This window comes from Pan troglodytes, chromosome X, assembly GCF_028858775.2.
Source record: "Pan troglodytes isolate AG18354 chromosome X, NHGRI_mPanTro3-v2.0_pri, whole genome shotgun sequence".
Taxonomy (NCBI): Eukaryota; Metazoa; Chordata; class Mammalia; order Primates; family Hominidae; genus Pan; species Pan troglodytes.
Window position 1 is genome coordinate 136,570,558 of NC_072421.2, and position 27,629 is coordinate 136,598,186.

General features: G+C 41.4%; 2 protein-coding genes across 4 annotated transcripts in view; one reads left to right on the forward strand and one right to left on the reverse strand.

Moving 5' to 3' along the window:
* Positions 1-27,629, reverse strand: part of FGF13 (fibroblast growth factor 13) — a 593,844-nt gene that overhangs the window by 497,278 nt on the left and 68,937 nt on the right.
* On the forward strand, positions 16,776-18,637 carry LOC739210 (putative elongation factor 1-alpha-like 3). The gene has a single exon (XM_001138897.7). The coding sequence runs from the start codon at positions 17,067-17,069 to the stop codon at positions 18,453-18,455; it is 1,389 nt and encodes a 462-aa protein (XP_001138897.2). The 5' UTR covers positions 16,776-17,066; the 3' UTR covers positions 18,456-18,637.

Sequence of the window (27,629 nt, forward strand, 5' to 3'; positions counted from 1 at the left end):
TATTCTAGGCCCTTTGTCTGTATTACTTTACATAATCCTCCCAAGGACGTGCTGTCATCCTCTCCATTTTGTAGTCAGAGAAAGAGGCACAGCGAAGTGACATAAGTTGTCCAAGGTCACTCAGCTAACAAGTGGCTGAGCCGGTATTCAAACTTAGTTCTTGTAGGCTCATGGCTAAGGGCTTTCCATCATGCTATGCAAGGTTCCTAGGGCCTGCCTGCTCTGTGATGCCTCTCTTGAGTTCCCAGCTCTCTGAGCTCCCTTGTTTCTCTGAACTCTGAAATACACAGGGTCTGTAACTCTTGTGGTCCATGTTACCTTTGTTAATGATATAAATTAATAGTAATGACAGCAGACTTTAAATAGTCCTTCCATAAAGCAGGCACTCTTTTAATTGCTTAACATAGGTTAACTTATTTAATCCTAGCAACATCCCTATTATCATCATCATCCCCATTTTACAGATGAGGCAAGTGGAGCACAAAGAGGTGAAGGCACTTGACAAAGGTCCCACAACTAGTGATATGGTTTGGCTCTGTGTCCCCACCCAAATCTCATCTCAAATTGTAATTCCCAGAGGAAGAGACCTGGTGGGAGATGATCGGATCCTGGGGGCAGTTTCCCCCATGCCGTTCTCATGATATTGAGGGAGTTCTCAGGAGATCTGGTTGTTTGATAAGTGTCTGCCATTTCCCCTGAGCTCACTCGCTGTCTCTCCTGCTGCCATGTAAGACATGCCTTGCTTCCCCATAGCCTTCTGCCAAGACTGTAAGTTTCTCGAGGCCTCCCCAGCCATGGGGAACTCTGAGTCAATTAAACTTCTTTCCTTTGTAAATTACCCAGTCTCAAGTAGTATCTTTATAGCAGTGTGAAACAGACTAATAACAACTAGTTAGTGGTTGAGCCAGTTTATGAACTTAAGCAATGTTGCTCCCATGCTGTCCCTTGTCTTCCTAATCACTGTATTGTATTACCTCTTGTATACTAACTCACTTAATCCATGCATCAACCCCATGGGGTAGGTACCATAATTTCTATTTTTATAGCTGAGGAAACTGAGGCTCAGAGATGTTAAATAACTTGCCCGAGGTCCCAAAGCCAAAAGGAAGAGGAGCTAGGATTGGAATCCACTCAGTCTGGCTCCACGGTCAGTGGTCTTAACCTCTACACTATGACCCCTAACCAGTGATAAGCTGTCTGGGGCCTCCCAAGCTGGGTCCATTATTAAACCACCCACCAGAAACAGTAGGTTTGAGCCCAAGGAAAAGTATTTTCAAGCCACACTGCTAAAGGCCCCCAACAGGTTTCCCCCCAGGTCTATATGGGAACTGACCTCAATTAGTTTGGGACATGTCCCATGGATAGCTTCAGAGCCTGGGCTTCCTACGCCTTCAGGCACTGTGGGCTGTGGGCCAGCCAGAGGACTTAAGTCCCTGCCTCCTTAGCCGCAGACTGAAGTCAGGCCTAAAGTGACAACCAGATTCACTATTGAAATACAGATGAATAATGAAGGCAGAGGAGGCAGAGAAAATGACAAGCGTATTACTCATTCTTAAACCATAAACGTACAATTATGACCTCACTCGCGAATAATTTCAGGTGGCACTCTGCTGACAAGTAAGGATGACTCTCTGCATGCAATAGGACCACTTAATATAGTAGAAAGTGGTATGGCGAGAAGCATATAATCATTTATTGTTGTTTACATTTCCCCTAAGGGCTTCCAATGTTATGATTCTGACATCATTATAATTTATTACATTTCTTTCTATTCCTCAATAGAGCTTGTCACAAAATGTTAGCAATTCTCATTCTTTATGAAAAGATCAGACAGGATTTAAATGTTTACAGTGTTTTCTTGAGACCTATATCTCCACACCATTTGTAAAATAAGCAAATTTTACAGGGTAAAAGAAAGAGCATGCATCTTAATTTTGGAGATTTGGATTTCAGAAGTTGCTCCATCACTACCTATACGATCGTGAGCAAAGTAGTCATCCTTCTAGGCATGTTTAATGGTACCAAATATTTGATTTAGGGTCTAACTCTGTCATCCAGGCTGGAGCACAGTGGCAAGATCATGGCTCACTGCAGCCTCCAACTCCTGTGCTCAAACTCTCTTCCTGCCAGCTTCCTGAGTAGCTGGGACAACAGGCATGTGCCACCATGCCTGGCTATTTTTTTTCTTTTTTATAGAGATGGGGCTATTTTGCTTAGGCTGGTCTCAAACTCCTGGGTGCAAGTGATCCTCCCGTCTTGGCCTACCAAAGTGCTAGGATTATAGATATGAGTCACCACCCCAAACTGAGGACTTGTTTTAATCAGGTATTTAATCGGGTACACAGACATGGAAATGACTGTCAGAAGAAAGGGGTTTAGTATACTACTCAAAGGTCCCTAGAAGCAGGAGGCACACCACACCACATAGGGCCATGTGGGGAAGCACCAAGGCCAGTCAGGAGACAGAGGGTGTGAGAGAAAATGTGAGCAAGAGCATTTATTGTGGTTTCTGCAGGAAGACACGGGTAAGGCAAGGTAAGCAAGCTTAGGATCGGCTAGTTTGAATAATTTTGTGGACTCTGGGGTAAAAAGTCTGTCCCTAGTTATCTGGTACCTAGCCCTGCAGTGATTAGGCAAGAAGATAGTGACGCAGACCATGAGATTCTGATAATGAAGGCAGTTGGGGTATAGGCTTTGTATTGCTTGGTTTGCATAAGAAAAGACACTCAAACTGAATTGTTTTCCATCTCTAACAAGTGGCTAACACCAGGAGGGGTGGTCCCTTCAGGGTCAGTAAGGCCCCAAGATGCCAAAGCATCAGAATACAGAAAATAAAAGACAGGATTAATAGAAGACCTCAATTCCCTTCTCTATAATTGGGGATGGTAATCATGGTGTGAAGTTATTTTGAGGAGTAAATATCATATTTGTAAGTGCAAGTTTCTCTGTGCTATTCCAGAACACATAGAAGTAAAGCTGTTAGACAGAAATCATAAGGAGGTGGATTCTCATTCAAGAACCTGCTCCAAGCAGGTTTTCATCTCTACCACTCCACTGGCACCATACTTACCATGATTACCAATGATCTCCACATTGCCAAATCCAATAGGCAATTCTCACTCATCTTATTCAACCTTTCTGTGGCATTTGACACGTGAAATCTTTTCTATACATGGCTTCTGTAACCAGCACTCTTTTGATTCACATTCTTCCTCCTTGGCTACTCCTTCTTATTCTCCTCTAAGGAATCTTTAGATATATAACAGGCTTCTCAAAATTCAACATTGAATTCTTGATTACTCCCATCCAAACCTTTCCCCTAAGACTTCTTCATCTTAGTAAAAGGACTGGCATTTACTCAGTTCCTCAGACCAAACTTTTTGGGGCCATTCTTGACTCCTCCTTACTCTCACACCTGCATCCAATCCATCAGCAAATCTTGCAAACTCTATCATCAAAATATGTGTGTATCTCTAGGGTAGGGTTGTCTAACTTAGGCACTATTGATATTTTGAGCCACATAATTCTTTGTTGTGAGAGGCCGTCCTGTGCACTGTAGAATGTTTAGCAACATCGCTGACCTACACCCACTAGACACCTGTAGCAACCCTGCACCCACATTATGACAATAAAAAATGCCTCCAGATATTGCCAAATGTTCCAGGGTGGCGGGAGCAAAATCACCCCCGTTGAGAACCACTGCCCTAAAGTAATAACTTCTCACCACCTCCACCCAAGTCCAAGCCACCACCAGCTTTCCCCTGGAGTAGGACAGTGTTCCTGTTCCCACCTCTGCCTCCCACAAGTTTATTCTCAAAAGAACATCGACTGATCCTTTAAAAACATAAGTCAAATCCTGTCACTTCCTGGCTCAAAACCTTCTAAAAGCTTCTTATTGTATTTTTTTTTAAATGCTCGTGTTCTTACCATGGCTTACAAGACCCTACAAGATCTGGCCCCTGCCTATCTCTTAAACCTTGTCTCCTGCCACCTTACCCCTCACTCCCGCCATGATGGCCTCCTTGCTGGTCCTCAGGTACAACAAGCAGATCTTGAGCACAGATGCTTTGTACTTACTCTTCTCTCTCCCAGGCATGCTCTTGTCCAGTTGTTCAATGGCTCACTCACCATATCTAGGTCTCAGTTTAAATGTCACCTCCTTGGAGAGGACTTCCATAGCTAAAACAGCACTCTAGGCACTATTCCCTTCTTTTTTTCTTTTAAAGCACTTATCACAACTTGGTATTATATACTTGTTTATTGTGTGTCTTCTGTATTAGAATGTCAGCTCCATGAAGGCAGGCACTTTGTCTTGTTCACCACTGTATCCTCCCCACTAAGAATGGTACTAAGCACACAGCAGGTGTTGAATAACAATGTGTTGAATATATGTGATCTAAGTCCTAAATTAAGGCCCAGTATTATGTGCTGCCTTCGCAGGTGGTAAAATTAGGAGGGCCTTGAATGCCATAACCACAAGTTCTCTTTCCCACTCTACTCTTGTAGATAAGGTCCCCTAGCCAAACAATCCTCCTTAACAAGGGGACGAGGCACAATTGTTGCCTATATACTAGTAGGGAGCTTCAGTTCCCTGCCAGAGTGTGGAGTTATTCAAACCGACCAATCACATCTTCCCAGGGAACGGGGAACCCCACTCTCTTGATACTACAAAGCCTGCCTCCCACAGACCCTGCTGCTTCAATTTCTTCAGGAGTTTCTCTTTGTTCACCAGTGAACCCCCATGTGTCCTTGCATGAAATGTAGTGCCCTCGTCCCTGGGATGTGAGTATATGTGGCTAAAAAACTGCTGTCAATCTTGTCTGTTCAGTGACAGACGTCATGTGTTCAGCCATCCACATAACCCCATGACATGAATCTCTCCCTCAACAACGGGATAATAGGAGGCAAGTAAGACATTGTATGAATGAACATAGAAATCTTTTCACAACTAAGGCCCATCAGATATGGGAATTTAGCTCTCACTTCCCTCTAAGTCTTTTCTTCTTCAGGATAAACATCATCCAGTCCCTTCAGTGCCCTCACAGGTCTTGACTCCCAGACCGTCTCCATCCTCATACACTACTTTTGATGTCCAGATCATACCCGCCTTGCAACACAGGGCCTACAAGTGAGCATAGGAACTTCTCTCCACATGTGGGCTGACCACTGAAATGAAAACCGAAGATCCTGGAATTAGACAATTCTGGGGTCTGATCAAAGCTCTCTAGCTTCCACTCTGAGTCAACCTAGACAGGTTACCTCACCTCAGTTTCCTCATCTGGAAAAGTGGAAATAACAATAAGTTCCCCGTAAGGTTTTTGTGAGGCTCAATCAAAAGCATCTCTATGGAGTGCAGTCCAGAGTTGGTACTCAATGAGCAGTTGCTATTATTAACATAATCAAGTAAGAAAGACAAATGTTCCACAGAAGTAAACCAGGATTTGGGGAAGAAAGCAGGCTGAGGGTGGCCTGAGGATGAGTACAACCAGCCTAGGCTTCCAAATGGGAGCTCTCTCACATGGTTCCCCTAGGAAGAGGGTGCGACTGCTAACTCCCATCCCAGCTGCATAGACAGCAAACATTCTCAGCCTCCAAAACAGGAGTCCAATTACCAAAATCACATAATATATGTTTTTTGCTTCTGTCCATGAGACCAAAAGAAAATCTTTTAACTTTTTTTTCAAAATTATGAGTCCCAAATGTTCATGACATGGAACAAGGACCCAATCAATTAAAATCAATTATGGAAGTTAAGGGGGAAAGTCACAAAAATAGAAATTGATACACATCTGACTTCAGGAGTATTTTTAAGTCTCCTTAGAAGCAGTTTCCTTATGGGAATATTCATATTTAGGACTGATTTTTCATAAATGTCTTCAATCAGATCCAGAAAAAAACTGTTGTCACTAACACCAGCAATTTTTTTGGCAATAAAAAGACGTTCAGCTCTTTCTCAGCTTGCAAAATTATGGATGTTGTAGTGTTCCACCTGCCATTCACTTAAAAATAATTAGTTAAGAATGAAAACTATTTTTTTTCTCTTTGGGGAAGCTCCAGTATAATCTGGAAGAGTTCCCATTGTTGTGATGCAGTTCCTATGGTTGTGATGCAGTTCCATAAAGTTGTATGTCTTAGTTTTTATGAACATTAAGTTGCAGCAATTAAAACAAATGGAAATATCAAAAGAATCTGATACCAGTTATATTAAAAAGAGTTATTTAAAGGACCCATAGCCCTTAACTGAATGCTAGGTAAATCAGTTAAGCAGACGTGGTCTGGGCATCTGCTCAGTGCCCGGCCCTGTGTTAGGGGGACAGTAAGAATGAAGATTCATGGCTGACAAGCACACAGCTACAGCAGAGCCAAGGCCTTAGAAAGGGATAGTCTGGTAGGTGGAAGGGACAAGGATAGAGGGTGAAAATAGATCCAGAGTGCTAGGACCATTCTAGATTCTCACAGCTCAGTCCATGCCCATCTACTGCAGCTCACCTACATGCCATATCCCATGTACACCCTCAACCCCTGCTACCAGTGCCTGGGTTTCATCTGTTCAGATGAGGTGCTTAACACACAATCAACTGGTTGGCCTTCAGCAAGTCACTTCACCGCTGTGAGACTCCATTTCTTCACAGTCAAATAGGGATGATAAATGTACCTATACTTTACATGACAGCAGTCAGCCATGGCTACAACGGTAAAGTTCAAGTATTTATATATTGTCTGTTGTGGTTTTTGCACTACAAGGCCGAGTTGAGTCATTGTAACAGAGACTGTATGGCCCACAAAGCCTAACATATTTACTATTTGGCCCTTTACAGAAAATGTTCACTGACCCTTCCCATAGAACGTCCTACCCTTTTGTTTCTACTTGGCTAAGCCTTACTCATTTTTAAAAATTCAGCTCAAGAGTCCCCTCCTTTAGGAAACCTTCCCAGACCTTTTGCCCTGTCAGTGCTCCAAAGAAATTGGGAATCTAACCCTTCCTCTCCACCTCCACTTTGCACTCAATTCCTGCCCCTATCAAAGTACGAATCACACTGGGCTGGAAATATCTGTCTGAAACCCAAGACAGTGACTTCTCTGTGGGATGGCTCATTCATCTGTGGATTCTGAGTACCCAGAACACAGGGCATGGCCTGGAAAATGGTACCAAATAAATCCTGCTTCAATGAACAGGCTTGGCTGGCCTGTATTTTTAATGTCACACAAAGTCAGCATTCAATAATCCCCTTGGCACTTAGATGAGGTCACAGTCATGTCCCGTCGGCAAGAATAATGACCTCTAGAGGGAGCTGTGCTCCAGTAGACAGGCGTGGCTGAAGAAAGTCAGCAGGAGAGTACAACCTGCTCCTGCTGGGCAGTTTCATCCCTGCAAGCCTCAAGCCCAAAAGCTATTTCCAAATCTTTCTCCACTCAAATGTCAGCTCTGAGAATGGCTTCACCAGGGGTCTGTTGTCTGAGCCACATCCCAGTCCACTGGGTCCTCTTGCCTGTCCAAAGGGCTTACCTCCTTCATCTCAGCTCACCACACCCAACTTTGGCCAATCCCCAACTCGCGACACCACAACCAATGTGTCTTAGGTACTACTTCACTCACCATCTACTAGCATGGCTATGGACCTTGGCTTTTCACTTGATCATTTTCTTCTTAGGTATTAATCTTAGTACTAGGAATGGAGGGTGCAGTGCCGCAGAAAAAAAGCACTGGACTTGGAGTCAGAATACCCAGGTGTTACTACAGGTTCCTCCACTTTCTTACTGTGAGAACCTTGAGCAACTTAGGCCTCACCTTCCTTATTCACAATTTGGAGATGATATCACCACCTGGTCAGAGGAAGGGAGGAGATCATAGGAGTGAAAATGTTCTTCCATCTAAGATGTGTGATTCTCAACAGATAGGAGCATGACCCCCTTCCACAAGAAGGTTTTTCAGAGCCACCTGGAGTACTTTCTCCAACTATATCCAGCCCTGGAAAGATCTAGAACAAGGTCTTCACCTCTTGAGAATGAGAGCTGGGTGAGGTATCTTTACCTGTGGTGGATTAGTGTGTCTCAAAGGTCTGAGGCAGGAAAGGGGTTGACAACCACCACTCTGGTGTTGTACAAATGGAAGAGGACATTGTAGTGTAGTAATGAAGAGGCCAACAAGGAATGGGGCTCCAGTAATGTTTCCCAACTTTTTTCATGTATGGCACTTAGTACAGCATGCCAATCGTACATGGCACGCTGGGGGAAACAGCTGAGGCTGCTGGCCACCACAGGCAACTCAGGGCCAGCACTCTTGGCAGTCACAAGGGCTAAGGAGAATGACATGCCAAATACCCCTTAACTTATTTTTCAGCACATACTTAGGAAACTGTGCTTGAGCAGATGTTGGTAACTTTGACATATGACCACCTTTCAGGGGCAAGTAAGCCAATACAAGGGTTAAGAGTATACTTATAATCATTATCCCACCAACCCCTGGCATACCAGGAGTCAAAACCACATCCCATCACTAGGAAAACAGGCTGATGTCGCTTTAGAACCTCACCCTCCTTTGAGTTTAAGGGAGGTTCTTGGTTCACTGCATGAGTCTGCCTCTCTTTCCACTTCTGATGTTCCTTAGCCAGGACTCATAGGCATTATTCTACCTAAGCCTGAATCCTGGACTATGCTCAAATGGGGAAAACAATTTGCCCAGAAGCTTAAGAAACTCAAGAGCTTAAGAAACAGCATCAGTACCAGGATCACGCTCAGGACCAGGGATGCAGGTGCTGCCCTGGTCCTGGACTCTAGTTCTCATTACCGGGATTATCCTTCTTCCTTAGAGTGAGATCCCTGCCTCATCTTCCAAACCCAGTAACTTGTTTCTTGTTTTGTTTCTGTGTCCAAAGCTGTCTGTTTCCCAGTTCCTAAAGGCCTGGATACCTATCTTATTCTTTCCTAATCTCTAAAGGCCTAGAATGCATACTCTCGGCAGTAACTACGACACCAATCATTATATACTACTACAATCCCCTGGGCCCACTTGGTTCTCTGGATCTCATACTCTGAATTTTTTCCAAGACCTTGATGCTAATTGTTCTCCCCAGTGCTCGTGCCATCCTGTCTGGGGTGCCTGCTGTCTACATCCATGCCCTTCCTGGTCTGGCCTCTGCCTAGTCAATGGAGTCCAAAGGCTCTTTCTCCTATATAGCCTCTGCTTTAGCATGACAAAGACATGGAGTAAAACTGCAGGTCAACTGCTCACTAGCTGTATGACCTTGAACAAGTCAGTCTGCTTCGACTTCCTCATTTATGAAATGATAATATGAAAATTGCCCACCTTATAATGTCATTGTGAAAATTAATGAAAACGTTGCATTCGTTCATTAAATAAATGGTTGAGTGCCTACTATGTGTGAGGCACTGTGCTAATCAGTCAATAGGAGATAGAGTGGTGCTCTCTGGTATTAATATTCTAATGGAAACTAGTAAATAATTATCTATAAATATTAGTTATAATAATGATAATGCTGGTCAGGGACCATTTCGTTTTAAGTGTTTACTAGACCTTCTGCAGTCTATTTCAGCACCTGCAACAACGGTTGGCATAGCAACACTATAATCAGTCTGAACATGTTCCTAATTTAATCCCTTCATTCAATAAATGTGGTGGTGGGGGAGGGGGGAGCTCCTCTGTGCAGCTACTCTGGCTGATGCTATGGAGGCATTCTTCCCAAACCTGGTTCTTCAGCAAAATAATCAGGGAAATATACACACACACATACACATACATACACACATACACACACACACACACACACGTGTGTGTGTGTAATTTATGTAATATATGTAATAATATAATGAAATATTTAATATAAGGTAATTTATAATATCATATGATATATTCATCACATATTACACTTTCAGTTCTACTAAATCTGAATCACCAGGGTCAAGAATATGTGTATTTTAAGGCTCCTCAAGTGATTCTGATAACCAGCCCAGCTCAGAAACTGATGCAGTGGAGAACAGGGAGAAGACAGCCTAAATCCCACCCTTGTTGGCATGGCCTTCTTTAGGCCCTTTGTAGAACAAATAAACTACTGCATGCATAAGTGCAGAGGAGGAAGAGGCATTTTTTGTAAGGGGCACTTGAGAAAGATTGCATATTAGAGACAGGCCCCAAAAGATGACCGATCTCTTGCGTCTGAAAAGACCCAAAGCAGCAAAAGAAAGCTAGGAGATACCAGACTGGGGCCCATGTTCAAAATTCTCACATTTCTTTATGAAGATAATGATGAGTTCGAGCTCCCAAGTGTCATGATGGCCCTATCTGTAACACAAACACATGCTGAGAAAAAGTCCAGGCAGAGGGCTAGGAGGCAGATCCTTTATTTGCTTGAAAATGTCAGCAGACACACTACTAGACCCAGGAACAGTCTCTTCCTTTCTCACTGTGACCACTCCTGCCTTACTTGTTTAAAATGAGGGCAAGTCCCTGATGTTCCACCTTATCAATTCTCTGACATTTCGGAGAAAGCCACTTGTCCGTCTCAAGCCCATTTTCAAAGTCCTTCAATAAGGATTCCTTTCTGCTTTCAACCAATATTTATGGAGTACCTTTTATGAAGCGGGGACAGTAGTAAGAACTGAATGAATAGGGAACAAGGAACTAACAAAAGATTGAACAAATATGTGACAGAAGTATAACTTCAAACGAACAATTTTTAAACTATTTAGTATTTCTGCCTCCTTATTCTTCTATACAAATTTTGCTAGCAATTTGTCACATCTTATAAAATAACCCACTGGGACTTTAATTGGCATGTAGTGACACTATATATTAACTCAGGGAATATTGCATCTTTCTTATATTTTGTCTTTTCATCTGGAACAAGGCATCTCTCCATTCATTTATTTAATGTCTTTTATTCTTCCCATTATGATTGTATAATTTTATTTAAATAAATCTCATGTCCCAAATTAAATTAATGCCAAAGTATTTAATGTATTCTGTCTCCATTGCAAATGAATTATCTTACTCACTATATTCTTCAATTGTTTGCAACTAAAAACATGTGTTAATTTGCTTTGAATTTCATGACATTGCTAAGCTCATTTATACCAACTAATATTTGATAGTCTTCTGTGTCCTAGACATGCACAGTCTTTCTGGAGTGTATCCCCAGTACCTATCACAATGCCTGGCATACGGTAGGTGCTAGACCTATTAAGAAAGGTTTGGCTTTCTTTGCTGATGGCATTACTTTTTCCTTATTAATGCCTATGGCTCAAATTTCTACTATACTGTTAAAAAATGGTAGAGACTTAGTCCTATTTTTGTCATCTGTAATTTTTTCTATTTTCATAGGGACTTTCTCTTTTCTCCATGAAATAGTGTTAGATTTTATACCAAAATATATGAAAATCATACTCATTTTTGGTTTGCCAAATAAATTATCCAAGAATAGTTGTTTCATTTATTGGATGCTTTTTCAACATCTATTTAAAAATATTATTTTAATTACGTTTTCGTATTAATATGATTATCATAATTTTTGTTTTATCATCGTATCCTGTGCTCCTAGATTAAATGCCACTTAAAGATAAATTTGTAAGTGGAATGATTTTTCTATTTATAATTCTTAATGAAGAATGAATATCCATAAATAAGGTTGGCCTATAATTTTCTTTTTTTTTTGTACTTTTTCCCAATTTGAGGATTGAAATCATGTTTCCTCAAAATGTAAATTAGGAATTGGGTAAACCAGTGTCAATTCAACATTTAAAAACAGTTTATGAGAGAATTTTTTTATTCTGGTAGAAAGTATAGCATAGGAAAAGATTATAAACTTTGTAGCCAGATAAATCTGGGTTCAAATCCCCACTCTATCACTTATTTGCTGAGGGATTCAGGCAAGCCATTTAACCTTTCTGAGCCTATTAGATCAGCTGTAAACTGGTTTTACTAATGGTACCCATATATAATTGTTGTATGGATTAGAATATAGAGGGGTGTGTGTGTGTGTGTGTGTGTGTGCAAAGGATTAAATTTACAGTAGGCAGTCAAAAATGATGAACAGAGCTAGGTGCAGTGGCTCACATCCTGTAATCCCAACACTTCGGGAGGCCGAGATTGGAGGATCTCTTGAGACCAGGAGTTCAAGACCAACTGGGGCAATATAGGGAGACCCTGTCTCTACTGAAAATTTTAAAAATTAGCTGAGCATGGTGGCATATGCCTGTATTCCCAGCTACTCAGGAGGCTGAAGTGGGAGGACTGTTTGAGCCCAGGAGATCAAGACTGCGGTGAGCCATAATCATGCCAGTGCACTCCAGCCTGGGTGACAGAGCATGACCCTGTCTCAAAAAATAAAAATAAAAAAGATCAACGTTGCTCTAAAAGTCTGAATTCTTTCTATTCATCTATTGGAGCCAAAAACCCATGGTTTGTGTGGAATTTATGATAGGACTTTAATTATTTTTCTTATTCCTTCCTTTGTTACCAGTCTATTCATGTTTTCTATTTAAGCTCGCACGAGTTTTATATAATTTTGCAGGAGGTCATTCATTTCTGCTCTGGTTTATCTGATTTATTAGCACATAGAGAAGGTTATTGTTTCTCTGCAAATTTCTAAATCTTTCACATTTGTCATCTGATCTCCTGTCTCAGTACTAATGTAATGAATTTGTGTTTTCTCTTTTTTTAGTTAGCTAAACAGTTGTTCATTTTTTTCAAAGACAAGATGTAGTATTTAATAGCTTTTTCTCTAGTTTATTTCTGGTTTTACGTTTACTACTTCCTCTGCCCACCATTTCTGGCTTCTGACATTCTTCCTATTAGAAAGCATCTAGGTGCAAGCTTAATTCATTATATTTGGCCTTCCTTTCTTTCAGACATAAACACCTAGAGTAATGTATCTTCCTCCAAGCACCACTTTGGCAACATACAACACTATTTTGTTATGTTCATATTTATGCTTGTTTTGCTTTTTAAAATGTCTAGGTTATTAGGATCTGCACTTCTGTCAAAATCAAGGTGTTATGTAAGAGAGCATGTTGGTAATTTCCCTTAATTTTTTCTCATTTTATTGTAGTTTCACAAAATGCTTTCTTAGTACTTTTGTCTTTTAACATTTACAAAGTATGTATCTAAGTCCAAGTATGTCATTTTTATGAATGATATGCACACATCTGTGAAGAAATCTTATCACTACCTTAAGAGCAAATAATGTGATTAGTTTGAAATCTATGCTGTCATTTTTAATTAAAATAAGAGCAAGAGGACTGTGAAAAATGTATATTTTCATTTTAAGATTCTAATCTTGACTATGGGAATTCTTCCAAAGGAAAATGAAATGCTCTTAGTTAATTTCCTACTATTGCCACTTAAACATAAGAATGACAGACTAAACAAACTATTTTAATGTGTTAATTCTAACCAAATGTAGTAATTCTTGGTATTTAAACTCAGGAACATAGTAAGATCTCATTTTAGTAGAGTGAAAATACACCAGTGTTGCAATATGTACCTCTTCTATGGCCATAGGTCAAGGGAAATAAAATCCACATACTTCTTTTCTTATAATTGACCAGCACTTTCCAATGTATATCCACTGGGTATTGATGGAGAGTAAGTGGGAAAAAAGGCTTCAGTGGTAAAATACATTTGGGTAATGCTAGGTTACACAAAGGATTTCTTACTGCAAAATCTCTTAGGTTCTTTATATACTAATGTACCTTATGAATCTCTAAAAGAGGGACATATGTTCTCAGGATTTGACCATGGATTCTTTCATTGTTCAGCATGTTGAAAGACTAATATTTTCATGGAATGCGCTCTGGGAAACACTATTGTAAGTAACAAAAGCAGCTCTCCAAAGGCAGGGCTGCTTGGCCTTTGGAAGCAGTTTCTCCAGGCAAGCACATATCTGAGCCTGGAGGAGGCTCAGTAAACTCAAGCTGGGACCACGTGAAAAAAAAAAAAAAAAAAATTCTCACCAGAAGACTGGTGAGAAACGCCCAAGATGAAGGGGAAAGGAGTGAGAGGAATGTCCTGTGGTTGTTGTACAGATTTCAAAGGGTATTCATCCAAAGGCCAAAGCATAGACTGTCCCAAGTCAAACTTGACTTAACATAGCAAAGGAAGAAGAATGGCTTCATATTGTAAGAAATGTATCCTTTCTCCTTTGAGATTCACAACTATGCAATTATAGTGCTCTCTCTCTCTCCTCATCACTGTCACCTTAGGCCTCACAGGCACCTTCTCATATTCACTGGGGGCTGTGGTACCTGACTCCCAAGTTTCCTCTTGGCCACAAGCCCCACCTTCACCCCAGGTGACTTCAACACACATGTGGACAACATATCCAACTTCCGGCCTCTGAGTTCCTTGCTCTCTTCATCTCCAAAGATATTCACCTTTACATACCCACTTTGACCACTAGAGTTTGTTCTCCCCTGGAACAGTTCAACTCTGAAATCTTAAATTGAAGCAGCCTACTTTCTGAGCACTGGTTTCCTCGGCCTTTTATTCTCACTCTTCTGGAACTTAGAAACTAGAAGAGTCAGGAGGCTATGAAGTCTCCATTAAGTCTATCAATCAGGCCACCCTTGTCTTCCATCTTAGATACCATGGTCCCTGACTTCAATAATTATTTTTCGAATATTCTTAACAACTTTGCCTCTTCTTTCCATTTTTCCCACCTGGCAACCCCCTAACTCCAGATCAACATGGCAGAACATATGTCATGGAATCATATGGCCTGGCACTACTAGTTATATTGTCCAACCTCATTTGGGTCTTCAACGATGCTCAACAACATTATTGTGTACTAATACTATGTGTCCTAATCCAATTTCTTTCCCATTCCTCAATACAGCTCATTTAATCCTTTCATCTGTTTCCTCAAGCTTGATTTTACTACCTGTCAAAATATAGCACCTGTTTAAATCCCCTTCATCTGCCATTCTGCAGATCCACATAACTATTTATTATTCTTAGAAGAAATCAGGTCTCTCTGGCCAGTGGGACTTTGCACATGCTGTTTCCTCTTCATGGAACGCCTTTCTCCTGTGCTGGTAGAAAGTTACCTCCCCTTAAGCCTAGATAGCATCTCTCACAGAATGCTTTACCTTACACCCCGTCCCTTGCATCACCTTGCATCATGGTTTCCTCAAAATCCAACCATGTCAACCCATAAACTGCCAGACTCTCCTTGAAAGCAGGGACCATTCCTGTTCATTATTGGAGCCCGATACACAACGTAGAGTAGTTTAAGGCATAGTTCTCAACCCGTGTTTGATGAATGATTAAATATAGAGTCATTAAAACCTTTTAAAGAAAGCAGTGAGTTGCAACCTCTAACTCCCAGGTTCAAACAGTTCTCCTGCCTCAGCCTCCCCAGTAGCTGGGATTACAGGCACCCATCCTCATGCCTGGCTAATTTTTGTATCGTTGTAGAGATGGGGCTTTGCCATGTTGGCCAGGCTGGTCTCAAACTCCTGATCTCAGGTGATCCTCCCACCTCAGCCTCCCAAAGTACTGGGATTACACATGTAAGCCACTGCAACCGACCTGTCAAGACAACTTCTGAGGTCTCTTTCTCCTTTTAACTGGGCAGAACCTTGATTGGAACTACTTCACATGAGCTCAGATGAATGGCAGAAAAAAAAAAACTGCTCATTCATTCTTTTTAAATTGTTAATTCATTACTTTATTTTTAAAAACTCTTTAATTCACTAAAATCATTTATCCTTGAGTCTTACTCTACTAGAGAGCAGTGCACAGTGAGACTGACTTTAGAAAGCCAAAGATAGATTTGGCCAGTCCTGCTGTCCTTTCTATTTGCAATGTCTTGTAGGTATTAGTGGGAGTGAAAGAGCCTACCTGCAATTTTAGAGTGGCTATAAATCCATTTGTTCCAGATTCTAGTATCCTGGGGCTGATCCTCACCTGTTTAGCTCCATAAGAAAGTGATGATTGTAAAAGTGACTGTCCAGGCAGGGTGTAGTCCACAGAAAGTGAAATGCTGCAAATTGCCTTAAAAACATTTTACTGTGGAGATCTGAATTGAAGGGTGATAGAGCAATTTGGTGTTGCTGAAAGAGATGATCATGTAAAAGCATAATATCTATGGTAATTCTTTTCAAAGCAGCATGGAGTGTGTCTTTGCTAATTTAGATCACATATCTGGTGTTGGTATCAATGATCAGTGCTTGGTTATGTGAGGCACCTACTGAATTTCTTGTGCTTGACACTAGGACAGTTACAGATTGCAAATATCTATACAACCTTAGTTTCCTGACTCTATGTGCCATGTTTCTGCAATGGGAGTCTTAGATGTTTAAAATGACTGATAGTATATGGAGGTGCTAAAAGCATCACTGCCAATTCCTAATATTTGGGGGCTCAAAGAATTGTTTTTACTTCCACTTTCATATCTGCACAGTGATCCACTCAACTGCTACCCTATGGGGGTTCTGTCTCTGTACGTCTTCATCAGTCCTATTAGCATGTTTGAGTCACATGTCAAAATTTCAAAATAAAATTAAATAATGCTAAAAAAAGAAAGTGGTGAGTTAAATCTAAAATTATTTAGAAGAGCATGTTATACTTTAAAGGTATATAATCTCTTTTCTTCCCGCTTCAGATAGTTAACTTCTAATTACCTTTCAAGATTTAACAAGTGCTAACTCTTCCAAAAACCTCTCCCAGATCCCCAGGGCTACTCTTCAGGGCTACCCTTGCCCTCTGCACTAACATCACTCATTGTATTGTAATTATATGCTTACATGTTGGGCTTTCTATCTAAAGTATGAGTGTTGTTTTTTCAATTATTTTTTTTTATTTAAATAGCTTTTGGTGTACACGTGGCTTTTGGTTACGTGGATGAATTCTATAGTGGTGAATTCTGAGATATTAGTGCACCTGTCACCTGAGTAGTGTACACTGTAACTAATGTATAGTTATTTATCCCTGCCCCGCCACCCTCCCCGTTCTGAGTCTCTAAAGTCCATTATAAGACTCTGTATGGCTTTTTCGCAACGGGTTTGCCGCCAGAACACAGGTGTCGTGAAAACTACCCCTAAAAGCCAAAATGGGAAAGGAAAAGACTCATATCAACATTGTCGTCATTGGACACGTAGATTCCGGCAAGTCCACCACTACTGGCCATCTGATCTATAAATGCGGTGGCATCGACAAAAGAACCATTGAAAAATTTGAGAAGGAGGCTGCTGAGATGGGAAAGGGCTCCTTCAAGTATGCCTGGGTCTTGGATAAACTGAAAGCTGAGCGTGAACGTGGTATCACCATTGATATCTCCTTGTGGAAATTTGAGACCAGCAAGTACTATGTGACTATCATTGATGCCCCAGGACACAGAGACTTCATCAAAAACATGATTACAGGGACATCTCAGGCTGACTGTGCTGTCCTGATTGTTGCTGCTGGTGTTGGTGAATTTGAAGCTGGTATCTCCAAGAATGGGCAGACCCGAGAGCATGCCCTTCTGGCTTACACACTGGGTGTGAAACAACTAATTGTCGGTGTTAACAAAATGGATTCCACTGAGCCACCCTACAGCCAGAAGAGATATGAGGAAATTGTTAAGGAAGTCAGCACTTACATTAAGAAAATTGGCTACAACCCCGACACAGTAGCATTTGTGCCAATTTCTGGTTGGAATGGTGACAACATGCTGGAGCCAAGTGCTAACATGCCTTGGTTCAAGGGATGGAAAGTCACCCGTAAGGATGGCAATGCCAGTGGAACCACGCTGCTTGAGGCTCTGGACTGCATCCTACCACCAACTCGTCCAACTGACAAGCCCTTGCGCCTGCCTCTCCAGGATGTCTACAAAATTGGTGGTATTGGTACTGTTCCTGTTGGCCGAGTGGAGACTGGTGTTCTCAAACCCGGTATGGTGGTCACCTTTGCTCCAGTCAACATTACAACGGAAGTAAAATCTGTCGAAATGCACCATGAAGCTTTGAGTGAAGCTCTTCCTGGGGACAATGTGGGCTTCAATGTCAAGAATGTGTCTGTCAAGGATGTTCGTCGTGGCAACGTTGCTGGTGACAGCAAAAATGACCCACCAATGGAAGCAGCTGGCTTCACTGCTCAGGTGATTATCCTGAACCATCCAGGCCAAATAAGCGCCGGCTATGCCCCTGTATTGGATTGCCACATGGCTCACATTGCATGCAAGTTTGCTGAGCTGAAGGAAAAGATTGATCGCCGTTCTGGTAAAAAGCTGGAAGAGGGCCCTAAATTCTTGAAGTCTGGTGATGCTGCCATTGTTGATATGGTTCCTGGCAAGCCCATGTGTGTTGAGAGCTTCTCAGACTATCCACCTTTGGGTCGCTTTGCTGTTCGTGATATGAGACAGACAGTTGCGGTGGGTGTCATCAAAGCAGTGGACAAGAAGGCTGCTGGAGCTGGCAAGGTCACCAAGTCTGCCCAGAAAGCTCAGAAGGCTAAATGAATATTATCCCTAATACCTGCCACCTCACTCTTAATCAGTGGTGGAAGAACGGTCTCAGAACTGTTTGTTTCAATTGGCCATTTAAGTTTAGTAGTAAAAGACTGGTTAATGATAACAATGCATCGTAAAACCTTCAGAAGGAAAGGAGAATGTTTTGTGGACCACTTTGGTTTTCTTTTTTGCGTGTGGCAGTTTTAAGTTATTAGTTTTTAAGATCAGTACTTTTTAATGGAAACAACTTGACCAAAAATTTGTCACAGAATTTTGAGACCCATTAAAAAAGTTAAATGAGAAAAAAAAAAAAAAAAAAAAGACTCTGTATGCCTTTGCAGTAAAGTGTGAGTGTTCTGAAGGGCAACACATGTGTTCTACATTTAAATCTATATCAATGTGTTAGGTTCTCAAGATCAAGCCCAGGTTCAATAATCTGCTAGGAAGACTCAGTGGATTTAACAAATTGTTGCACTCACAACTATAATTTATTACAACAAAAGGATACAAAGCAAAACCAGCCTAGGGAAAAAGCACATGAGGTAAAGTCCAGGAAGAACCAGGTGAGAGCCTCCAAGAGTCCTCTCCCAGTAAAGTCACATAAAACATACTAAATTCTCACAGCAACAAGTTGTGACAACACATGGGAAATGTCATCTACTAGGGAAGCTCATTAGACTCAGTGCCAAGGGTTTTTGGAGAGAGTTGGTCATGTAGACACTTTCTGCCAAGCACATACCAAAATGTCAAAAACCCCAGAGGAAAGCAGGTGTTTGGTAAAAATGACAGTGTTTGTACAAATGGCTTACGCACCAAGAGACACTTTATCAATTAAAGAATGGTGGAAACCCTCCTGAAAGACGAATTCCCAGATGCCAGCCAAGGCCCAACCATGTCAACAGATAGCAGTCAGGCCTACTATGCTAATTCTTTTCTGCACAATCCATTACACCTAGTATTAAGCCTGAGACTGCCAGACATTTAGATAGGTCATTCACCTATGTTATCCCATGACTTTTCACAATCACACTGGAACATAAGCATTATTATTCTAATTGTTAACAGACAGAAACAAGCTCAGAGAGGCTAAACAACATGCCCAGAATCACAGTCAATTAAACAGGGCTATGAGTTGATATTTTAGCTGCCTAATCTAGATCTCACGCCTTTTACACTTTACCACAATTGCCTATTCAGGGGGATTATATAAGCAGCAAATAAGTAGAACAAGGCAGCAGAAACTGCATGGTTAGGCAAACACACAAACAAGCAACTGAACTTGCAGAACACATACCAACCAAATTTCCAAAAGTTCTCAAGAGGCATTCTTGCAGTACCTTATGCAGAGATTTCTGGGCCCTTTTCTTGATTCCATCCACTCTCCAGAGGCAGCTACTTAACTGTGCAATTGCTAAGTTACAGACTTCTTCACCACTTAGAACTCAGGCATGTACCAGATGTACTGCCACACTCATTAGGGCTAAGCACACAGAAGCCCACCCAAGTATTCCACTTGGGATCCAGCCTAGCGATGAGTAGTTGGAAATAATCAAAGCACCAGAACCCTCAGGCCCTAATTGAGGAACATTCACTTTTGCTAATTATTCTTTCCTCAAGAAATATTTTGATTGTGTCAACTCTGGCACCCACTGATGGAGTTTTGAGACTGCAACAGCAGGCTAAACCCACTTCAACAACTCATCTAATGAGTTAGGTGTTGTGTGTATGTTTAGGGAAAGCATTTTAGATCACCGTGAAGCAATGGTCACACGGCCAGTTCAAGTTCTCTGCCCTGTATTCAGTGTCTGCTCACTGGCCAATGCACTAGCCTCGGCCCTGAGAATGCAGAAATGAACAAGATCCAATCATCATCTTTGCAGACAGAGTCCAGAGTAATGGTTAAAAAGTGGAATTTCCGTTGTTCCCATATCCTATGATTGACTAGGGACTATCCTTTGTCAATGCAAAGTTGAAAGGACCCACTGGAATCATCATAAACAATAATAACAATAGTACACACCATTTTTGAAGCACTTACTGGGTACACCAGGAACTATGCTAAGCATATTACATGCTTCACTCATTTGTTCCTCAAAATAGCCCTGTGAGGTAGGTATTCTTATTATCCCCAAATTACAGATGGTAAAACGGAAGGTTAGAGGAACCAAGTAACTTTCTCAAGCCCAAACACCAAATATGTGCTAGCAGTGGGATTCAAACCCACTTCTGCTTTACTACAAAGCCCAAGTTCTTAACCATAGCACTCCCTACCTTAGAGAAGCTATTATAGAAACCAATTGAAGAAGTAAGACAGCAGGATTTGGCCACTCTGCCCCTCTCTCCCAAGTCAGAGGCTATTTCTGCACCAAGGACAAAAAGTCTGCTCATTGCAGGTCCACACTAGGCTCAAAGAGCAGGTCTGTGACCTACAGCCCATCAGTTATTTTCACATGAACAACTCCATCCACAGAGACCCAAGTACACAGAGGGCTTAAGGCAGCCACCAGAGCTCACTTAATAATACACCCATATCTTACAGACACACAGTACAGGGGAAACAACAGCATAGACTGGGTACAGATCATGTACCCCAGGCCTCAGAATGCTTGGATGGGGTTTCAATGGCAAGCTTCCCTACCACAGAGGAAGGATTTCCAGTTTACAAAGCACTTTCATATCTGATCCTCCTGGCAACCTTTTTAAAATGATTCTCACTTCTGATTTGAGGAAACTGAGGTTCAAGGATGTCCAATGACTTGCCAATATCACACAATCTGTACGAGACACAGCGTGGACTCCGACCCAGGTCTTTTGATTCTAAACCAGTTTGTCTATACCAGCTCACACTTGTTATTTATCTTTTTTTTTTTTTTTTTTTTTGAGATAAGAGTCTCACTCTGTCGCCTAGGCTGGAGTGCAGTGGTGCAATGTCAGCTCACTGCAACCTCCTTCTCCCGGATCCAAGCTATTCTCCTGCCTCAGCCTCCCAAAGTAGCTGAGATTGCAGGTGGGCACCACCATGCCTGGCTAATTTTTTTGTATTTTTACTAGAGACGTGGTTTCACCATGTTGGTCAGGCTGGTCTCGAACTCCTGACCTCAAACGATCTGCCTGCCTCAGTCTCCCAAAGTGCTGGGAATAGAGGCACGAGCCACCATGCCCGACCTGTTATTAATTAATATAAACCCATCACTACACTGCTAAGCTAGTTAGGCAAAGACGTATTGAGTGCCTTACTATCTGCAGAGAACTGTATGAAATGCCCAAGAGTCCACAAAAATAGGTATGAGTTATGCATCTTCATGTGCACACAGAAATGCTTACCTGGGAATTAACAGATCACTCAAAGTCCAACAAAACATGAGCATATTTTTAAAGAAGTCTATTAAACAAAGTGTTAAATTCCTTACAGGCTTAAAAAGGAGACTACACAAAGGAAGGCATCCAGTTAAAGGTACCAAGAATGTTCAAGCTTTCAGGATTGCACAATGGTGATGGATTGAAAGCGGGGAAAATTTATTTGTTCTACTTATCTTAAAATGATTCAAATATACCTTAAAGAAAAAGGTAACCTAAATGTAGTAAGACCTGTCATCTTTATGGGTCCATTATAGATTCATCCATTCATGTACTCAACAAATACCTACTTAGAACTACATGCTAAGCAATATACTAGTTGCTAGGCATGAAAGGAAAAATAAAGCATACCGTAAGAGAAATACACAGACAAGGGTAGAAGGGAAGTCTAGGTACTGAGAAAAATGCGTACAAAGGCACAGAGGCAAGAGAGTATGGTGATTGCTATTGACAATTACTATTTGAAACACCCTATACATGGCTTTTCTGAAGCATGCCCTCTTGATTTTCCTTCTACGTCTTTAAATATTCTGTTTCTATGTCTCTTACTGATTCTACTCCTCTCAACCTTTAAAAGAGGTGTTACTCATCTTAGGTCATATCTTTTTCTCCTCTCACTCTACTCTTCAACAAGATCATCCATAATCCAGGACTTCATTTCCCATTCATATCTTCCTCCTCATTAACCTTTAAATCTACATCTCCAGCCTGGGTCAAACATCTGAAATCCAGACTCATATATCCAATGATCTACTCTGTTTCTCCCCTTTCACATTTCATAGGAATTTCCAAATCAAACCCAGTTCAAATTGGAGTCATTCACTCACCTCACCACCAAACTAGTATGTGCCTAGTGGTCCCAATAAATGACATCACCCCAGTGCTCCAGCCAGACACCCAGAAGTCATCCTTGACTCCTCCCTCACCCTCATTCCTGACATCCTACCCATCAGCAAAGTCCTGTGGGTCAGCTCTGTGTTCTAACTAACTATCTGATATTCCCACACCTCTCCATCTCCAGGCCCATATTCATTTCCAGAACACCATCAGCTTTCTTCCAGTCTCCTAATGTATCTACTGCAACAGGCTGCTCCCTGCTTCTATTCTCACCCTCCTTCAAATGTGTTCTGTAGTAAGTCATTCCATCTTACCACCTTTACAGGAAGCCCCTGGTCCAAGTCATCATTTCCTTGCTTCCACTTTGTCCCTTAGGGTCTATTTCAACAGAGCATCCAGGCAGTATGGGGGAGGGGAGATGGGGCAGCAATCAGATCAATCCTTTTAACACTTCATGTGCATTTTATCATTCCCCCAATGTCTTCCCATCTCACTCAACATGAAAACTAAAATCCTTACACTGGCTAACAATGCTCCCCATGATCTGGGTCCCTACTGTCTCAGAGATGTCATCTTCCACCGCATTTCCTTGCTCACTCCATTTCTGTCACATTGGCCTTGTTGCTGGGCCTTGAATATGCCAATTCTCCTTTCTCCTAAGGGCCTTGTGTCTGCTCTTCTCTCTGCCTGTAAAGCTCTTTTCCTTCATGGTCAATCTCTCACTTCCACCAGGCCTTTGCTGAAATGCCAGCTTTTCCTCGAGGTCTTTCCTCACCACTAGATAGATGATAGATAGATAGATAGATAGATAGATAGATAGATAGATAGATAGATAAGAGTGTACACACACACACACACACACACACACAATTGGCACCCTTTCCCCAAGGGCACACTCTTGGACCTTTGCTGCTTTCATAGCACTCCTCACCATGTGATATGCTCTACATTTACTTGTTGGTTTCTTTACTATCTCCAAACTCCACTCCACTAGAATATAAAATCCACAAAAGCAAGGAATTCATTGTCTATTTTATTATTTGGCTTATCCCTCAGAGCCGAGGACAATGCCTGGAATGTAGTAAATGTTCAATAATTACCTGTGAAATGAATAGTAACTGCATTGACCTTTTCAAAATGTAACTGAAAATTGAATCATGTTACCCTAGGTTTAAAATCCTTTAATGACTTCCCATTGCTGTTAGAAAAAGGTTCAAATCCAGCACCGTCTTATCCACCCTCCACTCACTCTGTCTGCTCCAGCCCTGCTGAATTTCTCTGTTTCTCTATCATGGTATTGTTTATTCTACTGATAGGCCTTCACACATGCTGGTCCCTCTAACCGCAAAGCTCTCCTCCCTTCTCATCATATAATGACCCCTCCACATTCTTCCATCCCAGCTGAAAAGTCACTTTCCTGGAAAAGTCCGTCAGGTTTGTACATCTCCTTTGCAGTTTCTTCCTACTTCTCTTATTAACTTATGTATATTTAGTTCTTCAATGTTCTGTTTCTCTGAATAAACCATTAACATGGAGACCATATATATTCTATTCAATACTCTGGTTTCCAGTAGGCACATAATAGGTACTCAGTGAATATTTCTTAACTAACTGCTAAGAGCAAGTGCCTTATAATACAGCTCAGATCACATTAACATCTATGAAAGTAGTAATGTCATGGGTTTTGTGTGCCCTAGGACCCACACACTGATTAGCCTAAGAAGCCGAAAAAGAGAACCTTGGAGCTCAGGCAGACTGAAGACATTGCCGGGCTCAAACACTTAAGGTACACATTCTGCCTGAAGAATACATAGGCAAGTGAAAAAAACCCCATTCCTCCTGTGAGATCTAAGTTGGTGCTGTAAACATCAGTTGTTTACAAGTGCGTCTGTCACCTGAATATAAAGACAGCTAGTTTCCAAAACTCAGTTATGATAAATGTGTCTCACTGCATTTCTTTCTAAGCTGCAAGCAATGACTGATGTTTATTGTCAATATTTTAGTTGTCAAGTGAGAAAATGGCACAGATAATTGGCCACAGGTTCTATAGGTAAAAATGACAGCTAACAGAAAGAAAAAGATAAAAATACCACCACATAAAAACATAAATGGCATCATCACAGACAATAAAAATAGGCAAGGTGTAAACTTTCAGAGAATAGCAAAGTACTCTCTTCAGGAAAACTTTAATTAAGTACACGGCTTTTCAAAATCTGCCAGTAAGTAGTACTGGCAGAGTACCAAATCTCTCTAATTCTTAACAGTTTGGGGGAAAAAGTGGTTTTCAATTTCTGGGTACAATGTAATGGTTAAGAAAGAGCAATTGGCCACCAGCCTGCCTGAATTCAATTCCTGGCTTGGTCACTTTCAAGCCATATGACTTTGGCAAGTGGTGTTATTTCTTGGAGCCTTGGTTTCCTCCTCATCTGTAGAAGAGTAAAATTAATGCCTGTCTCAAAAGTTATTGTGAGAATTAAATGCAATAACATAAGAAAAGAACAGAAAAAGCACTCATCAGTTTTTTCTTACTTTCATTGTGGTGGTGGTTGTTGTCATCATCCACATATCGCATGTAACTGAAAATTGAATCATGTTACCCTAGGCTTAAAATCCTTTAATGACTTCCCACTGCTATTAGAAAAAGGTTCAAATCCAGCACCATCTTGGATGGTTGATATGTCATCATCCACATATCACAAAAAGAAATATTTGCAAGTAGAGGTCCTGATAGACTTTTTAATGAAAAGACTCAGCATTTGGAGAATCATCTAAGGCCATACAAAATAAAATGTTATAACAGCACACTGTCAAAGATAGGGCTTAGCATTGTGAACACTATATATGCCCTAAGTTTGATAACCAGGATAAGCAATACAAGAAACTCATGAGAATAAAAACCAGTGGGAAATATCCTGCCTCTGAAAATCAGGCTATAAAGATGTTGAAAGGGGAGCCAGAATTCTCTAAGCTCTTTTGTGTTTGGATATTTATGTGGTAATCTGGGTTACTGATTCCATATTACTCATGCCTATGGTAATAGTCCTAGTAGTCTGGAAGAGCCCCAGTGCTTCACAGTCATCAACAAGGTGCCTATCATCATTTACAGGTGTTCCACACTTTGCAAAAACTGATAAGCTTCCACACAGCAACCGCAACACAGGCCTGACTAAATGTTAAATGTTAACAAATATATAACATAATTACAAAAGTAAATATTATAGCCCTGGTTTTATCCGAATGGACATTATTTGGATTACTAGTATTCAAATTAGTGGAGGTTTAACAAAGTTCAAAAGGAAGTACTTCAGTACACTCTGTGTTGTCTGTCTTCCCCACGCTGTGGATGCGATCTCACTGTTCAATTAGGGAAGATGTCCCCCATTCATCCCAATTTGGACCTGCTTGTCCCCCAAAATGTTCTCTGGACTTGAAGACAAACTAACCTAAATAAGGCGCTGCTGTTTTAGGTGATGAAGACTGCTTCCCTCCAAGGTGGGCTCCAACCAGACTCCACTAGGGCATTGCTGGAGCCTTTGAGCACAGATTGGGGATGCATCAAAATCTAGTCCCAAGGGACTTCCATGCACAGTGGACCTACATACTAGCTGATCACATAAATCAAACTCTCCAGTCTCCTGAACTGCCTTCTAGTGTGGTTTCAGGCCCAAATGACTGCCTTTCTCTTCTTGCTACCCTAATATGCACCTGCCACCCCCAAATTTCTGTTAGTTCACTTCCCTTCCCAGTGGCCAGCTCTGCAGACCACCAACATGCAAGCTCAAGCCCACACACACCAAAGCCAAGGAAAGTCAGCCCTGGCAGGGTGCAGCACTCCCCTCCTTCTCTCCCTTCCTGTTCTCACTGGCACTGCTAGCCTCAGGCCTGGGATGGCGTCCTCACTGAGCTGTAACCCTCACCACAGTCTCACTCTATGCATTGAGTGCCCATTGAGCAGGGAAGCCTGAACCCCCTCCTGGCCTGTGTGAAAAGAACTATGACCTTAAGTTCAGCCCAGTCCTTGCCAACCCTTTTCCTCTACTCTGATGGTGTTCTACCACAGCCCAAGCCAGAAACCCTGGAGACAAGAAGTTGCTTCTCTCTTAACCACTGCCTGAGACACTCCCCTTTTGGGGAAGCCAGTTCACATTCACATCCTATGAGAAACAAAGCCCTGAGATTGTACCTCCTGTCCTGATTATTCCTCAAGCCACATCACTTTCTCCAGAAGTCCTCCCTGACATGCACTGCAGTCAGGCACTCATTCTGCCTTGCCTGGACTCCTGCAATGGTCTCCTTCCTGGTCTCCCTGCCCAGTCTTCCCCCATCCTTATACTGCCAAAGTCCTCCTTCTAAAAGCAAGTCAGATCCCCTCATTCCTCTGCTGAAAAGATCTTCAACAGGTCCCCATTAGTTAAGGAAAGAAATTCCACAAATGTTAGCATGTTATCAAAGCCTCTAGAGCAACGATCATCAAGCTTTTCGATCTCAGAATCTTAAAAATAATTGAGATGTGGCAGAGAAAAAAAGGGTGATTTCTTGGGGGAAAAAAACAGTACTCCAAAGACCTTATATTTTGTGAGCTACATCTGTCAATATATATTGAATTATAAATAAAAACTGAAAAAATTTTTAAATATTCAGGTATCAATTCCCTTGAAATTCACAATAATAAACCAACAACATGTTCATATAAATAATATAATTACATGGTAACATAAGTAACATATTTTTAAGAAAAAGAACTAAAGTTTTATGAAACATAACCATATTTTTCAAAACAACCAAAAATGTAGGTCAAAACAACACGGTTTTGTATTTTTGCAAATCTCTTTAATGTCTGGCTTAATGGAGGACAGCTGGATTCTTATGTTTGTTTCTGCATTTGATTTGTTATGGTAGTTTGTTTTAGCTGAGGTACATGAAGAAACTCCAGTATTACACAGATATGTAATTAGAAGAGGCAGGATTTTGCAGACCCCCTCAAAGGGA

Coding starts and splice junctions, on each gene's coding strand:
- LOC739210 (XM_001138897.7), top strand. CDS start 17,067: ATGGGAAAGGAAAAGACTCATATCAACATTGTCGTCATTGGACACGTA.